General features: G+C 50.8%; 2 protein-coding genes across 3 annotated transcripts; both read left to right on the top strand.

The window, feature by feature from the left end:
* Positions 1-246: 246 nt before the first annotated feature.
* Positions 247-10,493, top strand: LOC132765480 (proteoglycan 4-like). 2 transcript variants are annotated; one of them, XM_067464089.1, is made up of 7 exons: positions 247-560; positions 8,677-8,762; positions 8,960-9,014; positions 9,303-9,376; positions 9,559-9,583; positions 9,769-9,845; positions 9,946-10,493. In XM_067464089.1, the coding sequence occupies exons 1-7, from the start codon at positions 291-293 to the stop codon at positions 10,127-10,129; spliced, it is 771 nt and encodes a 256-aa protein (XP_067320190.1). In that variant the 5' UTR covers positions 247-290; the 3' UTR covers positions 10,130-10,493. The 2 variants fall into 2 exon arrangements, with proteins under 2 accessions (XP_067320190.1, XP_067320189.1); XM_067464088.1 differs by having other exon boundaries at positions 8,957-9,014.
* On the top strand, positions 10,425-16,874 carry LOC132767928 (uncharacterized). The gene is made up of 13 exons (XM_067464834.1): positions 10,425-10,498; positions 10,622-10,772; positions 10,866-11,038; positions 11,157-11,279; positions 11,371-11,476; positions 11,604-11,741; positions 11,921-12,097; positions 12,237-12,383; positions 12,501-12,620; positions 12,696-12,804; positions 13,012-13,074; positions 13,177-13,371; positions 15,478-16,874. The coding sequence occupies exons 1-12, from the start codon at positions 10,425-10,427 to the stop codon at positions 13,362-13,364; spliced, it is 1,569 nt and encodes a 522-aa protein (XP_067320935.1). The 3' UTR covers positions 13,365-13,371; positions 15,478-16,874.
* The last annotated feature ends 1,912 nt before the right edge of the window (positions 16,875-18,786 follow it).

Raw genomic sequence — 18,786 nt, 5'->3', positions numbered from 1 at the left:
TTGGTGAGCGTGGAAAGGGCCAGCCAGTCACCAGCCACATGTAAATCCCTCTCCTCCTCTCAATCCCAAACTCCTGCCACTTAGTCCTCAGGCAGACCCCTAGTTGCCTTGCCAGAGCTCTCCCTCTCTCCCAGTGGCAGGCAGTTCCAGGGGTCAATCTCTTGCTGAGTCCCTTGGAGGGGAGAAGAGGGATGCTCTCATGGGGCCCCATGGGCTCCCAGGATCATCCACTGGAGGGAAGGAGGGAGCCAGGGGGGCTGCAGGACCCTTGGCCCCATCCAGGGGGTGGGATGCCCCAGTCTCTCATGCTTTGTGGCCTTCTCTTGCCCCTTTCCAGACCTCCCGAGCCACAAGGAACCTGCACGGAGGAGCCACAAGGAACCTGCGCGGAGGAGCCACAAGGAACCTGCGCGGAGGAGCCACAAGGAACCTGCGCGGAGGAGCCACAAGGAACCTGCGTGGAGGAGCCACAAGGAACCTGCGTGGAGGAGCCACAAGGAACCTGCGCGGAGGAGCCCTCTCTACCGTCGCACATCATTGAAGTGAGGCCAGCGTCGAAGGTAAGGAAGGAGGCCTCTCCCTCTCAGGAACCTTTTAGAAATCAGGTCTTCTATCTCCTTCAGGGTTCCATTCGTGAGCCATAACCAGGTCTTCTCCTTATCAACTTTTCCTTCACTTTTGTCAAGGAACAAAATCAGGGGGGTTGGTGCATGGAGGTGGGAGTGTTTCACACTCGGCACCTTGTCTGGTCCACGGCCATGCCCAGGAAGTTGTGCCCATTAGCCCCAGTCCGGGGCAGAGCCTTTTCCTGGCTTGCGCCTTGTCCTCCACTGCCACGAGGCTCATCTGCTTCTGGCCAGCACACTCCCCTTCTTCTGGGCCTCTGCGCCAGGGACAGGGAGGACAACTCTTTCTCCTCATCCTCCACCTCCATCACCTGTTCTATAACCCCAGAGATGAAGGGGCCAAAATAGATCAATTTCACCAAAGGGAATGCTGGAGGTGCAAGACGCAGAAAGGCACTCTTCCCATATTTGGTGAACTTGTAAGATGGTACAAGATCTTTGGGGAAATGTGATTAAAGAAACAAGCAAAATTATGACTAATGAGGTTAAGAAAGGCCCAGAAAAGTGTCTTTTAGGGCGATTTAGAGAGAGAATTAGCAAAGGAGATGAAGAAATATGTCAATATAGATTTGTTGCTGCTAGAACAGTGTCCAGGAGATCACAAAGAGTTGGAAGTGACTGAACGAATGAACAACAACACAAGAGCAGTGTTACTCAACCTTCCGAATACTGTGACCCTTTAATACAGTTCCTCATGTTGTGATGACCCTCAACCATAACATTATTTTCGTTGCTACTTTAAAAAAAAATCATGCCAGAAGCAACTTGAGAAACTGCAAGTTGCTTCTAGTGTGAGAGAATTGGCTGTCTGCAAGGATGTTGCCCAGGGGACGCCCGGTAATTTTGCTACTGTTATGAATAGTAATGTAAATACCGGATATGCAGGATGTATTTTCATTCACTGGATCAAACTTGACACAAACACCGCCGATATGTCCAAATTTGAATACTGCTGGGTTTGGGGTGGGGGTGGGGTTGATTTTGTCATTTGGGAGTTGTAGTTGCTGGGATTTATAGTTCATCTACAAGCAAAGAGCAGTTTGAACTCTAGCAATGATGGAATTGAACCAGACTTGGCACATATAACACTCTTGACCAACAAAAAATACTGGAAGGCTTTGGTGGGTATTGACCTTGAGTTTTGGAGTTGTAGTTTACCTACATCCAGAGAACACTGTAGATGGATCTGGACCAAACGTGGCACAAATACTCAATATGCCCAAATGTGAATGCTGGTGGAGTTTGAGGAAAATAGACCTTGACATTTGGGAGTTGTGGTTGTTGGGATTTATAGTTTACCTACAAACAAAGAGCATTCTGAACCCAGCCAATGACAGAATTGGACGAATTTCCCACACAGAACTCCCATGACCAACAGAAAATACCGTGTTTTCCGATGGTCTTTAGTGACCCCTCTGACACCCCCTCGCGACCCCTCCCAGGGGTCCCGACCTCCATGTTGAGAAACGCTGTGCTAGATTAACAATAGCATAATCTTGGAAGGGGGAAAAGGAACTACTAACAAAGGGCTGGAAAGAAAAACTATTAGACTCTGTTCAAATGGCCTAGCGATCCAATGGTATTCGGGGAGGAAGCAATGAAAGGTCCACATGAAGAAAGTCAGGTATAATAGGTATAAGAGTCACAGTGAGTCGTTTTTTTTAAAAAAAAAAACTTTATTGTATTGTTAACAACTATTTGTAATACATTTATCTTTACATTGCTTTGGTTTCAATACATTTTTTCTTTCCACCACCGAACGGAGCATTTGTTGGATTCTCTTCGTGGGTCTGTTGATAGTTTGAAGGTTGTGCTTTTTCATCAGCTTCCCTATGCAGTCGGTAGTTCCCTTGATGTATGCCAAGAACACTTTTCTTCTGAGTGGATCTCTGTCTTGACTCTCATGCCTTGTTCTCGGTCTAGCAGCTCTTCTGATGTCTGTGGTGGAGTCTCCATTGGTCTGAAAAGCCCAGTTGAGGTGGTTCAGTTCACCTTGGAGGAGGTGGGCTTCGCAGACTCTTTTTGCACGGTCTGCCAGGGCTCTAATTGTGTTTCCTTTTTTACTTGGTTTAATAGCCAAAATTGTACAAATTCATTTGTTTGTTTGTTTGTTTGTTTGTTTATTCTATTTGTATTTGTCGCCCACAGGCGACTCAGGGAGGTTTACGGAGGCAACAATTCAATGCCCAAAAACACCACAAAACATTTAAAAACATTAACATATAATATAAAACCATTACAAGATCAATCTATATCTATATAAATGCTCTGTGCATAATGAATACCTTAAAAACAAAAGAACCAATGAACGAAATCACACCAAATTTGGTAACAAAACATCTCACAACACAAGGAGTGACCATCACTCAAAAAATTATGATTTTGTCATTTGAGAGTTGTAGTTGCTGGGGTTTATAGTTCACCTACTATCAAAGAGCATTCTGAACTACATCAATGATGGAATTGAACCAAACTTGGCACACAGAACTCCCATAGCCAAAAGAAAACACTAGAAGGGTTTGGTGGGCATTGACCTTGAGTTTGGGAGTTGTAGTTCACCTATATCCAGAGAGCACTGTGGACTCAAACAATGATGGATCTGGACCATACTTGGCACAAGCACTCAATACGCCCAAATATGAACACAGATGGAGTTTGGGGGAAAATAGACCTTGACATTTGGAAGTTGTAGTCACTGGGATTCACAGTTCATCTACAATCAAAGAGCATTCTGAACCCCACAAATGACAGAATTGGGGCAGACTTCCCACACTGAACCCCCATGACAAGCAGAAAATACTTAAGGCCATCTAGTCTTACTCCCTTCACCAGGGCAAGAAAACGTAATCAAAGTCCTTCTGACAAAGAGCCATCCAGCCATAGAGATAGATAGATAGATAGATAGATAGATAGATAGATAGATATGATTCACACACACACAGATATAGTATCATAGATTTGAAAGGGGCCCTTAAAGAAGAACAATGATATGTTGCATGTTACAGGGTGCGCAAACTAAACACTTTCCACATCAACACTCACAAAGAAACAGAAAGAAATACTGTTTACCCACAAGCAGAAAGAAATTACATATATTAGAAACCAACACTTTCTCATTACTTTATTTTCCAGATCAACAGACTGGGCCACAGCAACGTGTGGCAGGGGACAGCTAGTAAAATATAAATCATTTACGTCTCTTAGTTAAAAACGTTGTCCAATCTCCATATGTCTGTCACACTGCATTTTCAAACACTTGTTCAAACAGCCAAGTCTTAACCTTTTTTCCGGAATGTTAAAAGGGAGGGTGCTGATCTAATGTCCCTAGGAAGGGCATTCCATGGCCAAGGGGCCACCACTGAGAAGGCCCTGTCTCTCGTCCCCGCCAAACGTATTTGTGACGCAGGCAGGATCGAGAACAGGGCATCCCAGATGATCTTAAGGTCCTAGCCGGTTCATAAGGGGAGATGTGTCCTATGTTATACATCCTATGTTATAACCTGGAAGACAACTAAGTAAAATCCTCCATGATTTCATGGGCAAAACCTCTGGGGAGAAACATAGATCTTGATCATTGGGAATACCTGTGGAATAAAGGTTTCAAATTCAGAGTGGCGGCTTCAGTTACAGACAATTGATATAAAGTGTTCTATAGGTGTTATGCAGTAGTAATAATAATAATAATAATCATCATCATCATCATCATCATCTTTATTTCTACAGCGCCACCGTCTCCCCAAAGGGGACTCAGAGCAGCTTAAATGAGGCCAATCCCAGCGATACATTACAGCAACATAAAATATAAACAACAAAATAACATCACAATAATATTAATAAACCAATCAAGTAAAATAAACAGTACAAAATAACATAGTGGAAAATAAAACACAGTGGGTGGGCCAAATGCACGACATAAAATGATAAAACACTGGATGAGATAGCAATGAAAAGGTACATTTGTGGGGGAGGAGCTCATAGGGGACTGAACAGTGGGATTAGACTTTCAATAAGGTGGGGGAAAGTGCAATATGAGGGAAGCAGTGTAGGTGAAACAACAGGACTGGAATATATGGTCACTCTCCAAAGGCACATCAGAAAAGCCAAGTCTTTAGAGCTTTCTTAAAGGCTTCCAGGGTGGAGGCTTGCCTAATCTCACCAGGTAGCGAGTTCCATATCCGGGGGGCCACAACGGAGAAGGCTCTCTCCCTCGTTCCCACAAGTCGTGCCCGTGATAGAGGAAGAGGTGTTATGCAACCACAGCTCTCCTCACCAAAATAGATAATTTCCAATCAGGATTCTGTTGGAGGTATAAAATAAAGAAAGGGACCTTCTTCCATGTGTGATGGTCTTGTGAATTGGTGCAGGCTTATTGGAAAAAAATGATCCAGGTAACAAATATAATGTTCCACAACCAAGTTTTTAAAAAATCCAGGGATGTGCCTGGAAAGAGAAATTTGTCACTACAGCTTCGTTGTGCATGTATAACGATGGTCAAACATTGGAAAGGGGGGAAAAAAAATTTAAGCATCAAAAATTGGAGGGATAAATTGTGGGATTGGGCGCAGATGTCCAAAATTTCTAGTAATGTACTAGAAACTGTTCTGGTCCAACTTCCTGTTCGAACTTAACTCCCTTTATGAGCCAAATAGAGTTTTGAGATCTGCAGGGGAGGTCCTGCTCTCGGTCCCACCCCCTTCGCAAGCGTGATTGGTGGGGACATGAGACAGGGCCTTCCTTCTCAGTGATGGCCCCTCGGTTGTGGAACTGCCTCCCTAGTGACATCAGGCAGGCCCCATCCCTCCTGGTCTTCAGGTAAAACTAAAGACCTGGCTTTGTACGCAGGCGTTCAGAGAATAGGCCAATACGGAATTCGAGTTCAACAGTTTTGACCATGACTATGGACTATTTATTTTATTTATTTGTTATTTGTCGTGTCAGATCAACCAGTCAATTATATTACATTTCTAACAGAACAAAGCAAACAAACAGTTAAAATACAGCATTTGTGAGTTTGGTAGTTGGTTAAATGTCCTTTGACCAGTATCTGGCCACTTGGAGTGCTTCTAGTGTTGCTGCAAGAAGGTCCTCCATGGTGCATGTGGCAGGGCTCAGGGTGCATTGCAGCAGGTGGTCAATGGTTTGCTCCCCTCCACACTCGCATATCGAGGATCCCACTTTGTGGCCCCATTTCTGAAGGTTGGCTCTGCATCTCGTGGTGCCAGAGCGCAGTTTGTTCAGTGCCTTCCAAGTTGCCCAGTCCTCTGTGTGCCCAGGGGGGAGTCTCTCATTTGATATCAGCCATTGGTTGAGGTTCTGGGTTTGAGCCTGACACTTTTGGACTCTTGCTTGCTGAGGTGTTCCAGCGAGTGTCTCTGTAGATCTTAGAAAACTATTTCTAGATTTAAGTCGTTGACGTGCTGGCTGATACCCAAACAGAGGATGAGCTGGAGATGTCTCTGCCTTGGTCCTTTCACTATTGGCTGCTACTTCCCGGCGGATGTCAGGTGGTGCAATACCGGCTAAGCAGTGTAATTTCTCCAGTGGTGTAGGGCGCAGACACTGCGTGATAATGCGGCATGTCTCATTAAGAGCCACATCCACTGCTTTAGTGTGGTGAGATGTGTTCCACACTGAGCATGCATACTCAGCAGCAGAGTAGCACAGCACAAGGGCGGATGTCTTCACTGTATCTGGTTGTGAGACTATGGACTAATTACTCAGTATAAACTCACGACTCAGCACTTTATGCTTTTAATATGTTATATGTTTTAATCTGTTTCATTGTCTTGTGTGTTTTTAGTGGAGTATATGTTTTCATTGTTTTATAGTTGTTAGGGTATGTGTTATGGTTTTTGTTGTTGTGTATTTGTTCAGTTGCTTCCAACTCTTGGTGCCCTCATGGACCGGCCCAGGCCAGAGCTCCCTGTTGGCCATGGCCACCCTGAGCTCCTTCAAGGTCAAGCCAGTCACTTCAAGGATACTATCCATCCACCTTCCCCTTGGTCGGCCCCTCTTCCTTTTTCCTTCCATTTTCCCCAGCATCTTTCTCTTCTCCTAGCGTTCCTGTCTTCTCATGATGTGGCCAAAGGACTTCATCTTGGCCTCTAATATCTTTCCCTCCAGTGAGCAGCTGGTCATTAATAACTGACGTATGGACTGGTTGGATCTTCTTGCGGTTTAAGGCACTCTCAGAATTTTCCTCCAACTCCACAGTTCAAAAGCGTCTATCTTCCTTCACTCAGCCTTCCTTATGGTCCAGCTCTTGCATCCATAAGTTACCACGGGGAATATCACTGCTTTAACTATGCGACCATTCATTGCCAGTGTTATGTCTCTACTCTTCACTATTTGATCGAGATTGGTCCTTGCTCTCTTCCCAAGAAGGAAATGTCTTCTGATTTCCTGGCTGCAGTCTGTGTCTACAGTCATCTTCACACCTAGAAATACAAAGCCTGTCACGGCCTCCAGGTTTTCTCCTTCTATTTGCCAGTTATCAATCAGTCTGGTTGCCATCATCTTGTTTTTTTTATGTTTAACTGCAACCCAGCTTTTGCCCTTTCTTCTTTCACCTTGGTTAGAAGGCTCCTTAGCTCCTCCTCCCTTTCAGCCGTCAAAGTGGTATCATCTGCATATCTAAGGTTGCTCATGTTTAACTCCAGCCTTGGTTATTTTGGTTATATTTCTTTTATTGTAAAGTGTGTGTTACGGCATTAAAGTCTTGCCGGATTTTGTAAGCCGCCTTGTGTCCCCTGTGGGGTGAAATCCATCAGCTTCTCAAGTCATGGAGAATTAGCTTGGATTGACTCTCAGGTGAATGCTGGGATCAATCCTCCAAACTTGGTGGTCTGGCCAGTTGGTGGGGTAGAGCAATAAAACAAAAACTCTAGGTTTCCCATTCCTGGCAGATCATTTCCATGGGCCTGAAAACTCTGGGCTTGCAATTTGCCACATTGGACATGGGTCGCTTAAGAAGTTTGCTAAGGAACTGGATGACATGCATTCCTATGAGGAGCAGCTCAGGGAGCAGAGTGTGTTTAGCTTGGAGAAAAGAAGGCCGAGAGGGGCATGAGAGCCAGGTGTGAATATCAGAAGAGATGTCCCATTGAGGAGAGGGAAGCTTGTTTTCCGCTGCTCCAGAGACAAGGGCCTCAAGGAGCAATGGTTTCCAACTGCAGGAAAAGAGATGCCTAAACATGAGGAAGAAATTCCTGACAGAAAATGCTGTTTGATAGAGGGCTTTTCCTGCCTGGGAGTCCAGTAGGGCTTCCTTCTACTGAATGGCAGAACTGGGCTGGACTAGATGGCCTTTGGGGATATCTGCCAACTCTGATTCTATGAATGTGTGAATCTACTCTCCATCAGCAGTTGTAGACACAGGAATCAAGCTCCCCCCCCCCCCCCAAATGGGACACCCTTCCAAATATTTAAACATGGCCCTCATATCCCCTTTCCGCCTTCTCTTTTCCAATGCAAATATTCCCGGCTCCCTCAACCAGTCCTCAAAGGGAGTCATAGTTCTGAGACCTCTCACCCTTTTGGTCACTCTTCTCTCAACACAGTCTAGTTTGTCCCTGTTTATTCTGACCGTTGGTGCCCAGAACTGGACACAGTCCCATTCCAGGCAGGGTCTGACCAAAGCAGAAGAGATGCCCGCTTTCAGAGGGAGACAGAGCTTTAGGGACAGGAGATGAGTGTTGGGTTGAGTGTCCCATGGTGACCCCTGGAGCAAGATAGCCGTCCTTTCCCCTTGGGTTCCTCCATCCCGTTCATTCCCTGTCCCTCACAGAAGCTGGGCCAAGGCAGCGGTCAGCATCCAAGAAAGGAGGGCGATTCCGCTTTGGTTCCCAGGTGGGCCTCTGCTGAAGAGCGGAGGAGATCCTACAGCCCTCATGTGTCGTTGGACTGCAAATCCCAGCAGCCTCTGACAGTGTGGTCAACTGAGAGGAATGCTGGGGGTGGCAGTCCAAACATGACTGGAGGGAGAGAGGTTGTAGCGGAAGGAGAAGCCCTTCTTTGTTGGAGGCTTGAGTTTCCCTTCCTTTTCCTACAGTTTCTGGGGAGAGAGGAGCTCCCCTGGGCGGACAGCAGCCTGGAAGTGCAGAGGGGGAGCCTGACGTCCTCCGAGAGAGCAGAGAGGTACCTCCTGCCCATGATTTTTTTTTTGGGGGGGGGAGTGTAGGGCAGGCTGCGGTCTGGGGGTTTGGGGCCTCCCAGAACGTTGCCTTCCTCCCAGGGGCTGGAAGGTCCTTGGGGTGGGGCTGGCCTTGGGGACCTTGGGAGAATGGAGGGGACCCCAAGCTGAGCTCTTCTTCTGTCCCTTGCCCTTCTAGCAGCTTCCTCTCGGAGAAGAGCCCAACTCCGCCGCAGAACAAACTACCCAAAGACTTGGTGAGTGAAAGACTGGGGCTGGAAAGAGGGAGCTGGATCAGGGCCACCCCAAGACCCCTTGAGTTCAAGGTGGCCCTTGGCTGAAGAGGCCTCCCTTGCGGTGGGAATCTGGCAACTCTAAGTCCCATCAGCCCCAGGCAGCGTGGTCATTGGGGAGGAGGTCTGGGGGTTGCAGTCCAACCCTCTCCAGGATTAGCAGTATGAATTCACCTGGGAAAGAGTGAGGGAGGGTGTGGCAAAAGGCACAGCACGAACTCCCTCTTCTTCCCCCTTCTTCCCTCTCAACAGGGCTCAAAGGAAGTTGGTATCCCTTCTGAGTTGTTCCTGCCGGAGTGGGTGGCCCTGGACCTCAATACAGAGAGGTACCTCCTTCCCAGTTTCAGGGGAACATGGCAGGCAGAGGTCTCCTCCCTCCCTCTCCCAATTGAGGCCAAGGGGGCCTCAGCCTGCACTCTTATTCCATGGGGGCTTGGGGGGCTCCACCAGAGAGAAGAGAGGGGAGGACTTCTTCTGACCTTGCCTTCTTGTCTCTCTCTCCTTGCAGTGTCAACGAGCTCACTCAGAAGATGGTAAGGAAGGGAAGGGGACGGTAAAAGAGGGGTGGGCGCCTTCCTCTCTACCCCCCACCTCTTTTCCTCTCCCTGCCCCTCCTTTCACCTCCTTCCTCCCACTCTAGTCCTCCTCCCCTGGGCTGCCTTCCCATTCCTTCTCTTTTGGCCCCTTTTTCACTCCTCTGCCCAATTGTCTTTTGCAGGACGCCGACGAGGCAACGCTGGCAGACATCGCCAGCATAGAGGATGAGGTGTGGGACCCTCCCCCCAGTTCGAGCAGGTGCGTTGTTATTGCCCAGGAGGGATGACCACAGCCCTGCTCCTTGTCCTCCGTCCCTGCCCTGCCAGGCCTCACCTCCTTGTGCCTCTCTCTCTTCCAGTTCCCTGAGCCAAGAGGAAGCTGTAGACATGGCCCTTCACCCTCGGAGGTGGTCCTCCCTGGACCCAGAGCAGGTAAGGCCCAGAGTTCCCCCCGGCCAGGCCTGGGACCACCATCCAGGAGGCATCGCCCAATGCCTTCTTCAGGAGATGAAGAGGCCCCTCCTGCAGAGACCTTCCGGATGACAGGTTCGTCCCAGAGAAATCCGGCCTTCAGGTAGGCTGCTCTTCTCGGCTCCTGTTCGTCACCTGGTGGTCTCTCTGGCCACTGGAAAGGTATGTTGGGAGCCCAATGCCCAGTTACCCTCAGCAGGCATTCTCCACACTTCACCTGTCAACTCTCTCCCTCCACTTTTGGCCCCAGCGGCCTTTCCATGGCTGCCGGGTGCCATTGTTTCTTCCCTCCTTTCTTTGCTTTCAGGCGAAAGAACACCTGCATCGGCTTTGCATGCTTGTCTGCAGTCCCTCCTCTGCAGAGGCCATGCAAGCAGTGGACTACGTGGCCCGCAAACACCTTAAGATGGCCACGGACCACTTTCTGGAGTCCAATGGGAGGTAAGAGAGCTGGGCCTGGGGGTGCCCCATCCCTGTCCCGATGGGGCCCTAGCGGTCTCCCCATGGGGTCGGAGACAAGGCTGGCCCTGACCATGGCTCCCTCTTCCCTCTCTTCATTCACAGGCCTTGTGGTGAATTAGTATGCGCCGTACTAAATTCACAGTATTGTTGCCTGGAGGCGGCGCTGGACCTGTTCCTGGCCAAGGTGAAGGAGGGCCCTTGGCTGGCCCAGGAGGGCGAGGAACAGGGCGGCCCTGCTTGGGATGCGGCCACGGTAAGGGGAAGGAGAATGGGACCCCCTCTTTCCCAGCCTTGACCAGGAGCCCTCCTTCTGTTGAGGTTCAAACCTCCTCCTTTCTCTCCGCAGGCAAGAGCGACGCGGGCCATCGGCGGGATCGTGAAGCACATCAAGGAGAGCTGTCGCCTGGAGGGGTGGTTCCTGGAGCTTCTGCTCGCCTTGGTGACCAACTTCATCGAGGTCACAAGGCCTGGGTTGGAGGCACCCAGCAGGAACCGGAGCAGTGGCTACGTTCCTCCAGGGTAAGGAGAGGGTGGGGAGGAAGGGTCAGCGGGACTCCCAACCCTTTTGGGGGGCCTGATGGGGGACTGAGACCCTCCACTGGGAAGTAAGCCTTTTTCTTTCCTTTTTCTTCTGCAGAGAATTGGCGAAGATCGTCTCCGTGCTAGTGAAGAGGGTGGCCTGGGTGTCCCACAACGAGACCTCCGAAAAGATGTTCGAAGATCCCAGCGTCTGCCCCGAGGGGATGGCCCTCCAATTGCAGTAAGGAGCAAGGGCTGGAGGAGGTTCAGGGAGGAGGCCCGGCTTGTTCTCTCTGGCTGGGTTTCCTCAGGGGGTCTCTTTTGTCTTGCAGGAGCCTCCTCAAGTCCTCTTCTTCCCTTCTCCGGCACCTGAGTTCCACCTGGGAGGAAGAAGCGCCGCTGGAGCATTCAGCCGGCGTGGTGGCCTTCTATATTCAGGTGAGGAGGGTTGGTCGGCCTGGGTTTTGGGGTTGGAAAGGGCCTTAGGGCAGGGCTGGCGAGGCGAGGAGAGGCAGTGCTTCCCTTCCTGGCTCTAGCCCCTCATGCTTCTCCTCTTCTCTTTCAGCTACTGCACATCGGCCAGCGCCCTCACTCCCCGGAGAAGACCTGGACGCTGCTCACAGCCTGGCTCCAACATCGCAGCCTGGCTGTCCAACATCAGAGCAGGCAGGGCCTTCTCCTGCTCTGCAAGACCTACAGGGAGGTAAGTCAAGCGCAGCCCAGGCTCCGCGCAGCAGGCCTTGCTCTTGAGGTCGTAGCAAGAAGATCCTGGAAGGTTCCTTCCTCAAAGAAGGGGGGAGGCCTGTGGTCCGGCATCCCCTGCAGGGTACATCTTACGCAGGGCTGCGCTTTGATTTCGCCCTCCTTCCTCTCCCTTTGCAGACCATGGGCCTTAAGGAGCTCCTGGTCGGGGTCACTGCGGGGCTGCAATCCCCCCACCACAACATCACCTTGGAGTTCCTGGACCTGGCTGGCCGGCTGGAGCCCTTGCTTCAGGAAGAAGACCGGGGCCCCGCGAAGGTTCACCTGGCTGCCGTCTACCGCCTTCTCTTCCACCACGTGAGTCTTGGCCCCTGGGCCTCCTCCTTGGGGAGGGAGGGAGGGAGGGAGCTGGCTTTTCCCTCTCCCCATGCCCTGAGAAGGGCCTTCAGGGAAGGAAACGGGGGAAAGATGGCTTTCTTTTCACTCCCCCTTGAAGGAGGCGGCCAAGATCCGGAAGGCAGCCCTGGAATGCTTCAAGCATCTTCTCTGGCGCCCAGAAGATCCCAATCAGGAGCGCCAGACCATCCATGGCCTCCTGGCGGTGCTGGTGCACGTGGAAGATGAGGATGAGGAGGTTGCCAAGGTAGGAGGGAAGCCCAGCTCTGGCCCCACAAGGCCTTGGGGCTCACGGAGGAGGAAGGGGCCCCTTGCCCTCCAAGGGAGCCTGGCTCAGCTTCCCTCTTCCTTCTCCTCTTGGAAGGCTGCGAGGGAGACCCTCCGGGAGGCGGCGAAGGTCCTCGGATGGCACCTGGAGGAGAGCGTTCTGGCGCGGGACACCTTCAGCCTGCAGGAGCTGCTGCACAAGATCTGCAAGCGCCTGGTCAGTGGTCGCCCTAAGGCCTGGCAGTCAAGGGCCCTTCTGCCTGGCCTCTTTTGACCCCGTTCTCTCCTCCAGATCCAGCACTGCAGCTCCAGGTGGGAGTTGGAGGAGAAGGTGTATGGCTTCCTGCTTTTCTTTAAGAGCCAACATCCATCAGCAAAGAAGGCGGCAGCCATGTTGCTGGGTAAGGGACCGGGAGGGTCTTGGCCCCCTTCGTGCCCACCCCTGGCTTCCAGGTCAGCCGTTGGGGCAGCAGGAGGGGCCTTTTCCCCAGAGGGACCCCCCCCCCCCATTGCAGAACAGTCCTTGGAGCCCCTCCTGGGGAACTCTAGGGCACTCTTTGCTCAAGGAGATCATCCCTCTCTTCTTTGCTGCCTGCCTTCCCTTCCAGGTCACCTGCTTCACAAGATTGGCAGCATTGCGACCCAGAGTAACGTCTGCACCTTCGAGGCCTGTAAGTGGGGCCTGAGAGGGCCTGGGCCTGGGGGGAGAGGCTCCCTGGGGAGTCTGTGTGCCCCCCCTCACCTTTTCTCCTCCCTCCCTCTCTCCCTTCCAGGGCTGATCTTCCTCCTTGCCGACCATGACCCTGAAGTCAGGCGAGTTGGCTGGGAGACCAAGGCCATCCTCGCCAGGACCTCCGCCCTCCACTCCCGGCACGGACTGCAAGCTGCTCTTCGGCGCTTGGTGGCGGCCAGCAGGCGACAGAGGTACCCCCCAGAGTACGCCAAGGACCCACCCACCTGATGGACAGGTAAGGAAGGGAGGGAGGGAGGAAGGGAGGGAGGAGGAAAGAAAGAGGGAGGGAGGGGGGAGGGAAGGAGAAAAAGAGGGAGGAAGAAGAAATGGAAGAGGGAGGGAAAAGAGAAAGGAAGTGAATAGGGAGTGAAGGAGGGACGAAGGAGGGAAAGGAGGAAGGGATGGAAGATGGGAGGGAAGGGAGAACTGAGAAAAAGATGGGAGGGGGGAAGGAGGACTGAGAAAGGAAGGGAGAAAGGGAAAGGAGGAAGTGAGGGAGGTGGGAGGGAGGAAGACGAGAGAGAGGGAGGGAGAAAAGAGGAAGGAAAAGAAGGAGGAGGAAAGAAAGGACAGAGGGAGGAAAGTAAGGAGGAAGAAATGGAGGGAGGGAGGAGGAAAGGGAAGAGGGACGGAAAAGAGAAAGGAAGTGAAGAGAGAGCGAGGGAGGGATGAAGGGACGAAGGGGGGAAAGGAGGAAGGGATGGAAAATGGGAAGGAAGGGAGAACTGAGAGAGGAAGGAAGGAAGGGAAATGAAGAAGCGAGGGAGGAAAGGGAGGGAGGGAGGGACAAAGGGAGGGAGGGAAGGAGGAAGGGGAAAGACAGAGAGGAATGTAGAAAGAGAAAGCAGGAAGTGAAGGAGATGGGAGGGAGGAAGATGAGAGGGAGGGAGGGAGAAAAGAGGGAGGAGGAAGAAAGGAAGAAGGGAGAGGGAAAAGAAAGCAAGGGAGGATAGAGGGAGGGAGGGAGGAAGGAGGTAAAGGAGGAAAGGATGGAAGATGGGAGTAGGGAGTAGGCAAGAAGGCTTGAAGGAGGAATAGAGGGGGAGAAGGAAGGGAGGGAGGGAGGGAAAAGAAGAAGGAAGGGAGGGGAGGGAGGGACAAAGAGAGGGAGGGAAGGAGGAAGGAATGGAAGATGGGGGAAGGAGGACTGAGAGAGGAATGTAGAAAGGGAAAGCAGGAAGTGAGGGAGGTGGGAGGGAGGGTGGACGATGAGAGGGAGGGAGGGAGGAAATGGAAGAAGGGAAAAAAGAAAGCAAGGGAGGATAGAGGGAGGGAGGGAGGAAGGAGGTAAAGGAGGAAAGGATGGAAGATGGGAGTAGGGAGTAGGCAAGAAGGCTTGAAGAAGGAATAGAGGGGGAGAAGGAAGGGAGGGAGAGAGGGAGGGAAAAGAAGAAGGAAGGGAGGGCAGGGAGGGACAAAGAGGGAGGGAAGGAGGAAGGGATGGAAGATGGGGGAAGGAGGACTGAGAGAGGAATGTAGAAAGGGAAAGCAGGAAGTGAGGGAGGTGGGAGGGGGGAAGATGAGAGGGAGGGAGGGAGGAAATGGAAGAAGGGAAAAGAGAAAGCAAGGGAGGATAGAGGGAGGAGGGAAGAAGGAAGGGGTGAAAGATGGGAGAACTGAGAGAGGAAGGGAGGAAGGGAAAGGAAGAAGTGAGGGAGGAGAGAGGGAGGGAGGGAAGGAGGAAGGGATGGAAGATGGGAGGGGGAAGGAGGACTGAACGAGGAAAGGAGAAATGGAAAGTAGGAAGCTAGGGAGGTGGGAGGGAGGAAGATGAGAGGCAGGAGAAAGGAGGGAGGAAATGGAGGGAGAGAGGGAAAAGACAAAGCAAGGAAGGATAGAGGGAGGAGGGAAGGAGGAAGGGATGGAAGATGGGGGGAGGGAGTAGGCAAGAAGGGTTGAAAGAGGAATAGAGGGGGAGAAGGAGGGGAGGGAAGAGCGAAAAGAAGAGGGGAGGGAGGGCTGAGAGAGGAAGCGAGGGAGGTGGAAGGAAGGAAGATGAGAGGGAGAGAGGGAGGGAAGAAGGGGTGGAAAAGAGAGAGAAGGACTTCCATAGAAGGAGGGAGGGAGAAAGGGAGGAAGGGAGGGAGGTTTGTAAAGAGCTTTGGGATGGAAGGAAAACAAAACGTGGTTAGCCTGATCAGTTCCAGAGCGTAGAGACTCCCTCCAAGCACACAGAGAGACCCAGGCGGTTGGAGTGGCAGGGCAGAAAGAGCAGACGAGGAGAAAAGCGAGGGGTCCACGTCAGCCGAGGAGGGTCCGCCTTGGGGTCTCCTTCAGCGCAGGCCCTAAGAGAGGCCCCCATGGAAGGAGACCCAAGCCCTGCTTTGTCTGCCCTTTGCAGGAACACCACGATCCCCCGCGTGCGCGCCCAACAGGAAGACCTGCGCTCCGGCTGTGCCGCAGCCCCAAAGGGAAGTAGCGTGCAGTGGGCGGGAGTCTGCCCAGCCCTGGCCCAGGGAAGCCCCGCCCCCTGCAGAAGCCCCGCCCCCGCTCTGGGCCCCATTGCCACCAGGGGCCCTGGGAACAGAGCAGAGCCGGAAGACTGCCTGGGCCCCTCCGGCCCCTCTCTTGTTTCATTGTTAACATTAATTTTTATGGAAATTTTCCAGTTAGGTAAAACAGGGAAGAAAGAGAGGGAAGTTAGGGGTGTGGTGGGGGAACTGATGCTGCTCTGCCGTTCTTGCAGGACCGCTCTGGACGGAGGATCCGAGGGACAGTGACCACCAAGGGACCCTGACCGGCGAGGAACCCTTAAGGACGAAGGACCCTGACCATCGAGGGACATTAACCTCAAGGGAGCTTGACCACCGAGGGACCCTGACCGGCGAGGGACGCTTAAGAGTGAAGGACCCTGACCACCGAGGGACATTGACCTCGAGAGACCCTGACTGGCACCTGCAAGAATAAGGAGAGAGAAGACAGGACTTCCATAGATTTGGGTTGTTTTTTTTTTGCTTTGTTGTAATTTAGTATATTGTAATTGTGTTGTTGTGCAGGAGAGGATCCCACTCCACTGTGAAAGCGCTGCTCTTCCCCTTTGGCCGCTCTGGCTGCCTCCTGTGGATCCGGGGCTGGCCGTGGAGGGAGGCCCAGGCCACTCTGGTGGATGGGGGGTCTCCAAGGGCCCCCTCCCTCCTCTGCAAACCCCAGGACCCACAGCCTAGCGCCGGAGGGGAAGAACTGCCCTTGAACAGTGCGATTGGAGAAGCCCCCCACTCTCAGTTTATTGTAATTTAATATGATATAATAGTCTAGTCCAAAATGGTCTTGTTTAATAATAACTAATTAGAATAAATGTACCTCTTTGTTTTTAATTTGCCGCTTTCCTTGGATTCCTTTGGGGAGGGAGACCCAAGCCACCCAGGGCTTGCCACTCAGGCCTCATCCACACTGACCCTTTCGTGCAGGTTGAACTGCAGATGAGGCTGGGTCTATCCTGCCCTCTATCCCATATTAACTGGGATTCATACTGGATTATATGACTGTGTAGACGAGGCCTAAGAGGAAGAAGTGGGAGAAGATGATAATGCTGCCATGGAGGCTGGATATACACTGGCCTCTATTCCAGGATCTGATCCCGGATTATCTTCCTCAAAATGGATTATATGCGTCTACACAGCCAGATAATCTGTCTATTTAGATCCAACACAGGTCTGCATTGATCACATAATACAGTTCAACCTCCATGAAATGCACAGTGTAGATCAGGCTATCCTCATCACACTAGAGAATGAATCCACTTACAATCCAGTTTCTACCTCCTACAGAATTCTGGGGTTTACAGTTTAGTGAGGCTGTTAAAGTCTCCTCCCGAAACTACAAAGCCCAGAATTCTGCAGGAGGCAGCAACTGGATTGTAAGTGGATTCATTCTCTAGTGTGATGAAGTATGTATTACACTGCCATATAATCCAGATTCAGAATGCATTTTAACTGTGGTTCAAACTAGATTCTATGGCAGTGTAGATGGAGCCATAGTTCTCTCTGTTGTATAGGCTTTTAAACCAGGGTTGTCGTGTTGGGCAACACTGATGTAAATTGTGATTTAATATTGTATTCTTCTATAGTCTGTTTTGTAGCCAAGTGTATAATATCTGCTCTACAGGTTTAAACATCTGTGTTTAGAATAAATGTCCCCCTTTCATTTGAATTTGGCGCTTTCCTTGCATTCCTTTGGGGAGGGAGACCCAAACCACCCGGGACCCGCAACTCAGGCATCATCCGCACTGATCCTTTCATGCAGGTAGAACTACGTTGTATGGTGAGTGCAGGCTCATCCACATTTCTCTGCACTGACCATATAATCCAGTTCAAACGGCATGAAATGGGCAGTGTGAGATGGAGCCATAAACCTCATTTGCACTGCCGTATAATCCAGTTCCAGAATTCTGATTAACTGCACTTCAAAATGGATTCTGTGGCAGTGTAGACGGGGCCTAAGAGGAAGAAGTGAGAGAAGGTGACAATGCTGCCATGTAGACTGGATCTACACTGCCCTCTATCCCAGGATCTGGTCCCAGATTTTCTGCTTTAAAAACTGGATTATATGAGTCTACATTGGCAGATAATCCAGGATAAGAAGATAATCTGGGATCATATCCTAGGATAAGGGGCAGTGTGGAAGGGATCATAGTTGGTGCAAATGTGTGTGTCTAGTTAAGATCATATGATGGCATGGCTGTGACAATAAAATTTGTTATATTTCTTTAAGAACAACTATTTGTGTGAGTGTGTGTTTGTGTGTTTTCAAATGCTTTCCTGGGGGATCTGCTCCTTGTGGAAATCCAAAAGTGTGGATAGTAGCGAACCCTGTTCTTAGTAGTCTGCAGGCGGAAAATGTGTCAAGAGTGTGAAACTGCAGCAAAAGAGGCCAATGTGATACTAAGCTGCATTAGTCACAGTCTGGTGTCTCGATGGAGGGGAGTCACAGCCCCATTCTGATCCTTGAAGTGACTGGCTTGATATCAAAGGAGCTGTGGGTGGTGACAGCCGACAGGGAGCTCTGGAGTGGGCTGGTCCATGAGGTCACAAAGAGATGGAAGCAACTGAACGAATGAACAACAACAGCCCCCTCTCTGTTTTTTTGTGCATCTGTATATATGGGGGAAAGAGTCAAACTCTCTTCCTATGAATTCCTTGTATGTTCCCCTTCCCCATACCATTCTATATGTGAATGTGTCTGTATTGTAAAATATAAAGGAAAAGCCACCTTTTTCATGGATCCAGCACCTCGTGGCTTCAGGAAGCGTTTCTCAATTTCCTGAGCCAGTAAATCCCTAGACAAAGGACTCAACCAGAAACTCATTGCATGAACAATAGATAAATGGTTCTTATCCGACCAGATCTCAGAGGGCAAAGGCTAGTCCATCTGGAAAGATAAGACCTATGGGCATCTAAATCACTCAACACTAAGAGTGTCTTCCTGTCTGCGAGGAATTGGGATTTCACCCCAGTTCTTTTTCATTGTGTCAACCCAACTGGCTGAAACCAGCCTCAAATCTCATCAATGGATCCCATACCCAGGATGGAAGGACAACAATGAACCTATCCCGAGCTAGACGAAAATGTTATTTTCAAAGGACTTCAACAATTATTCTGGCCAGCTTGAGGGCTTAAGCTATCACTGACTTATTGTACAAACATTAACCATT

The sequence above is a fragment of the Anolis sagrei genome, chromosome 2, assembly GCF_037176765.1.
Source record: "Anolis sagrei isolate rAnoSag1 chromosome 2, rAnoSag1.mat, whole genome shotgun sequence".
Taxonomy (NCBI): Eukaryota; Metazoa; Chordata; class Lepidosauria; order Squamata; family Dactyloidae; genus Anolis; species Anolis sagrei.
The sequence above is the reverse complement of the archived record's forward strand: the minus strand, read 5'-3'. Positions and strand labels throughout refer to the sequence as shown.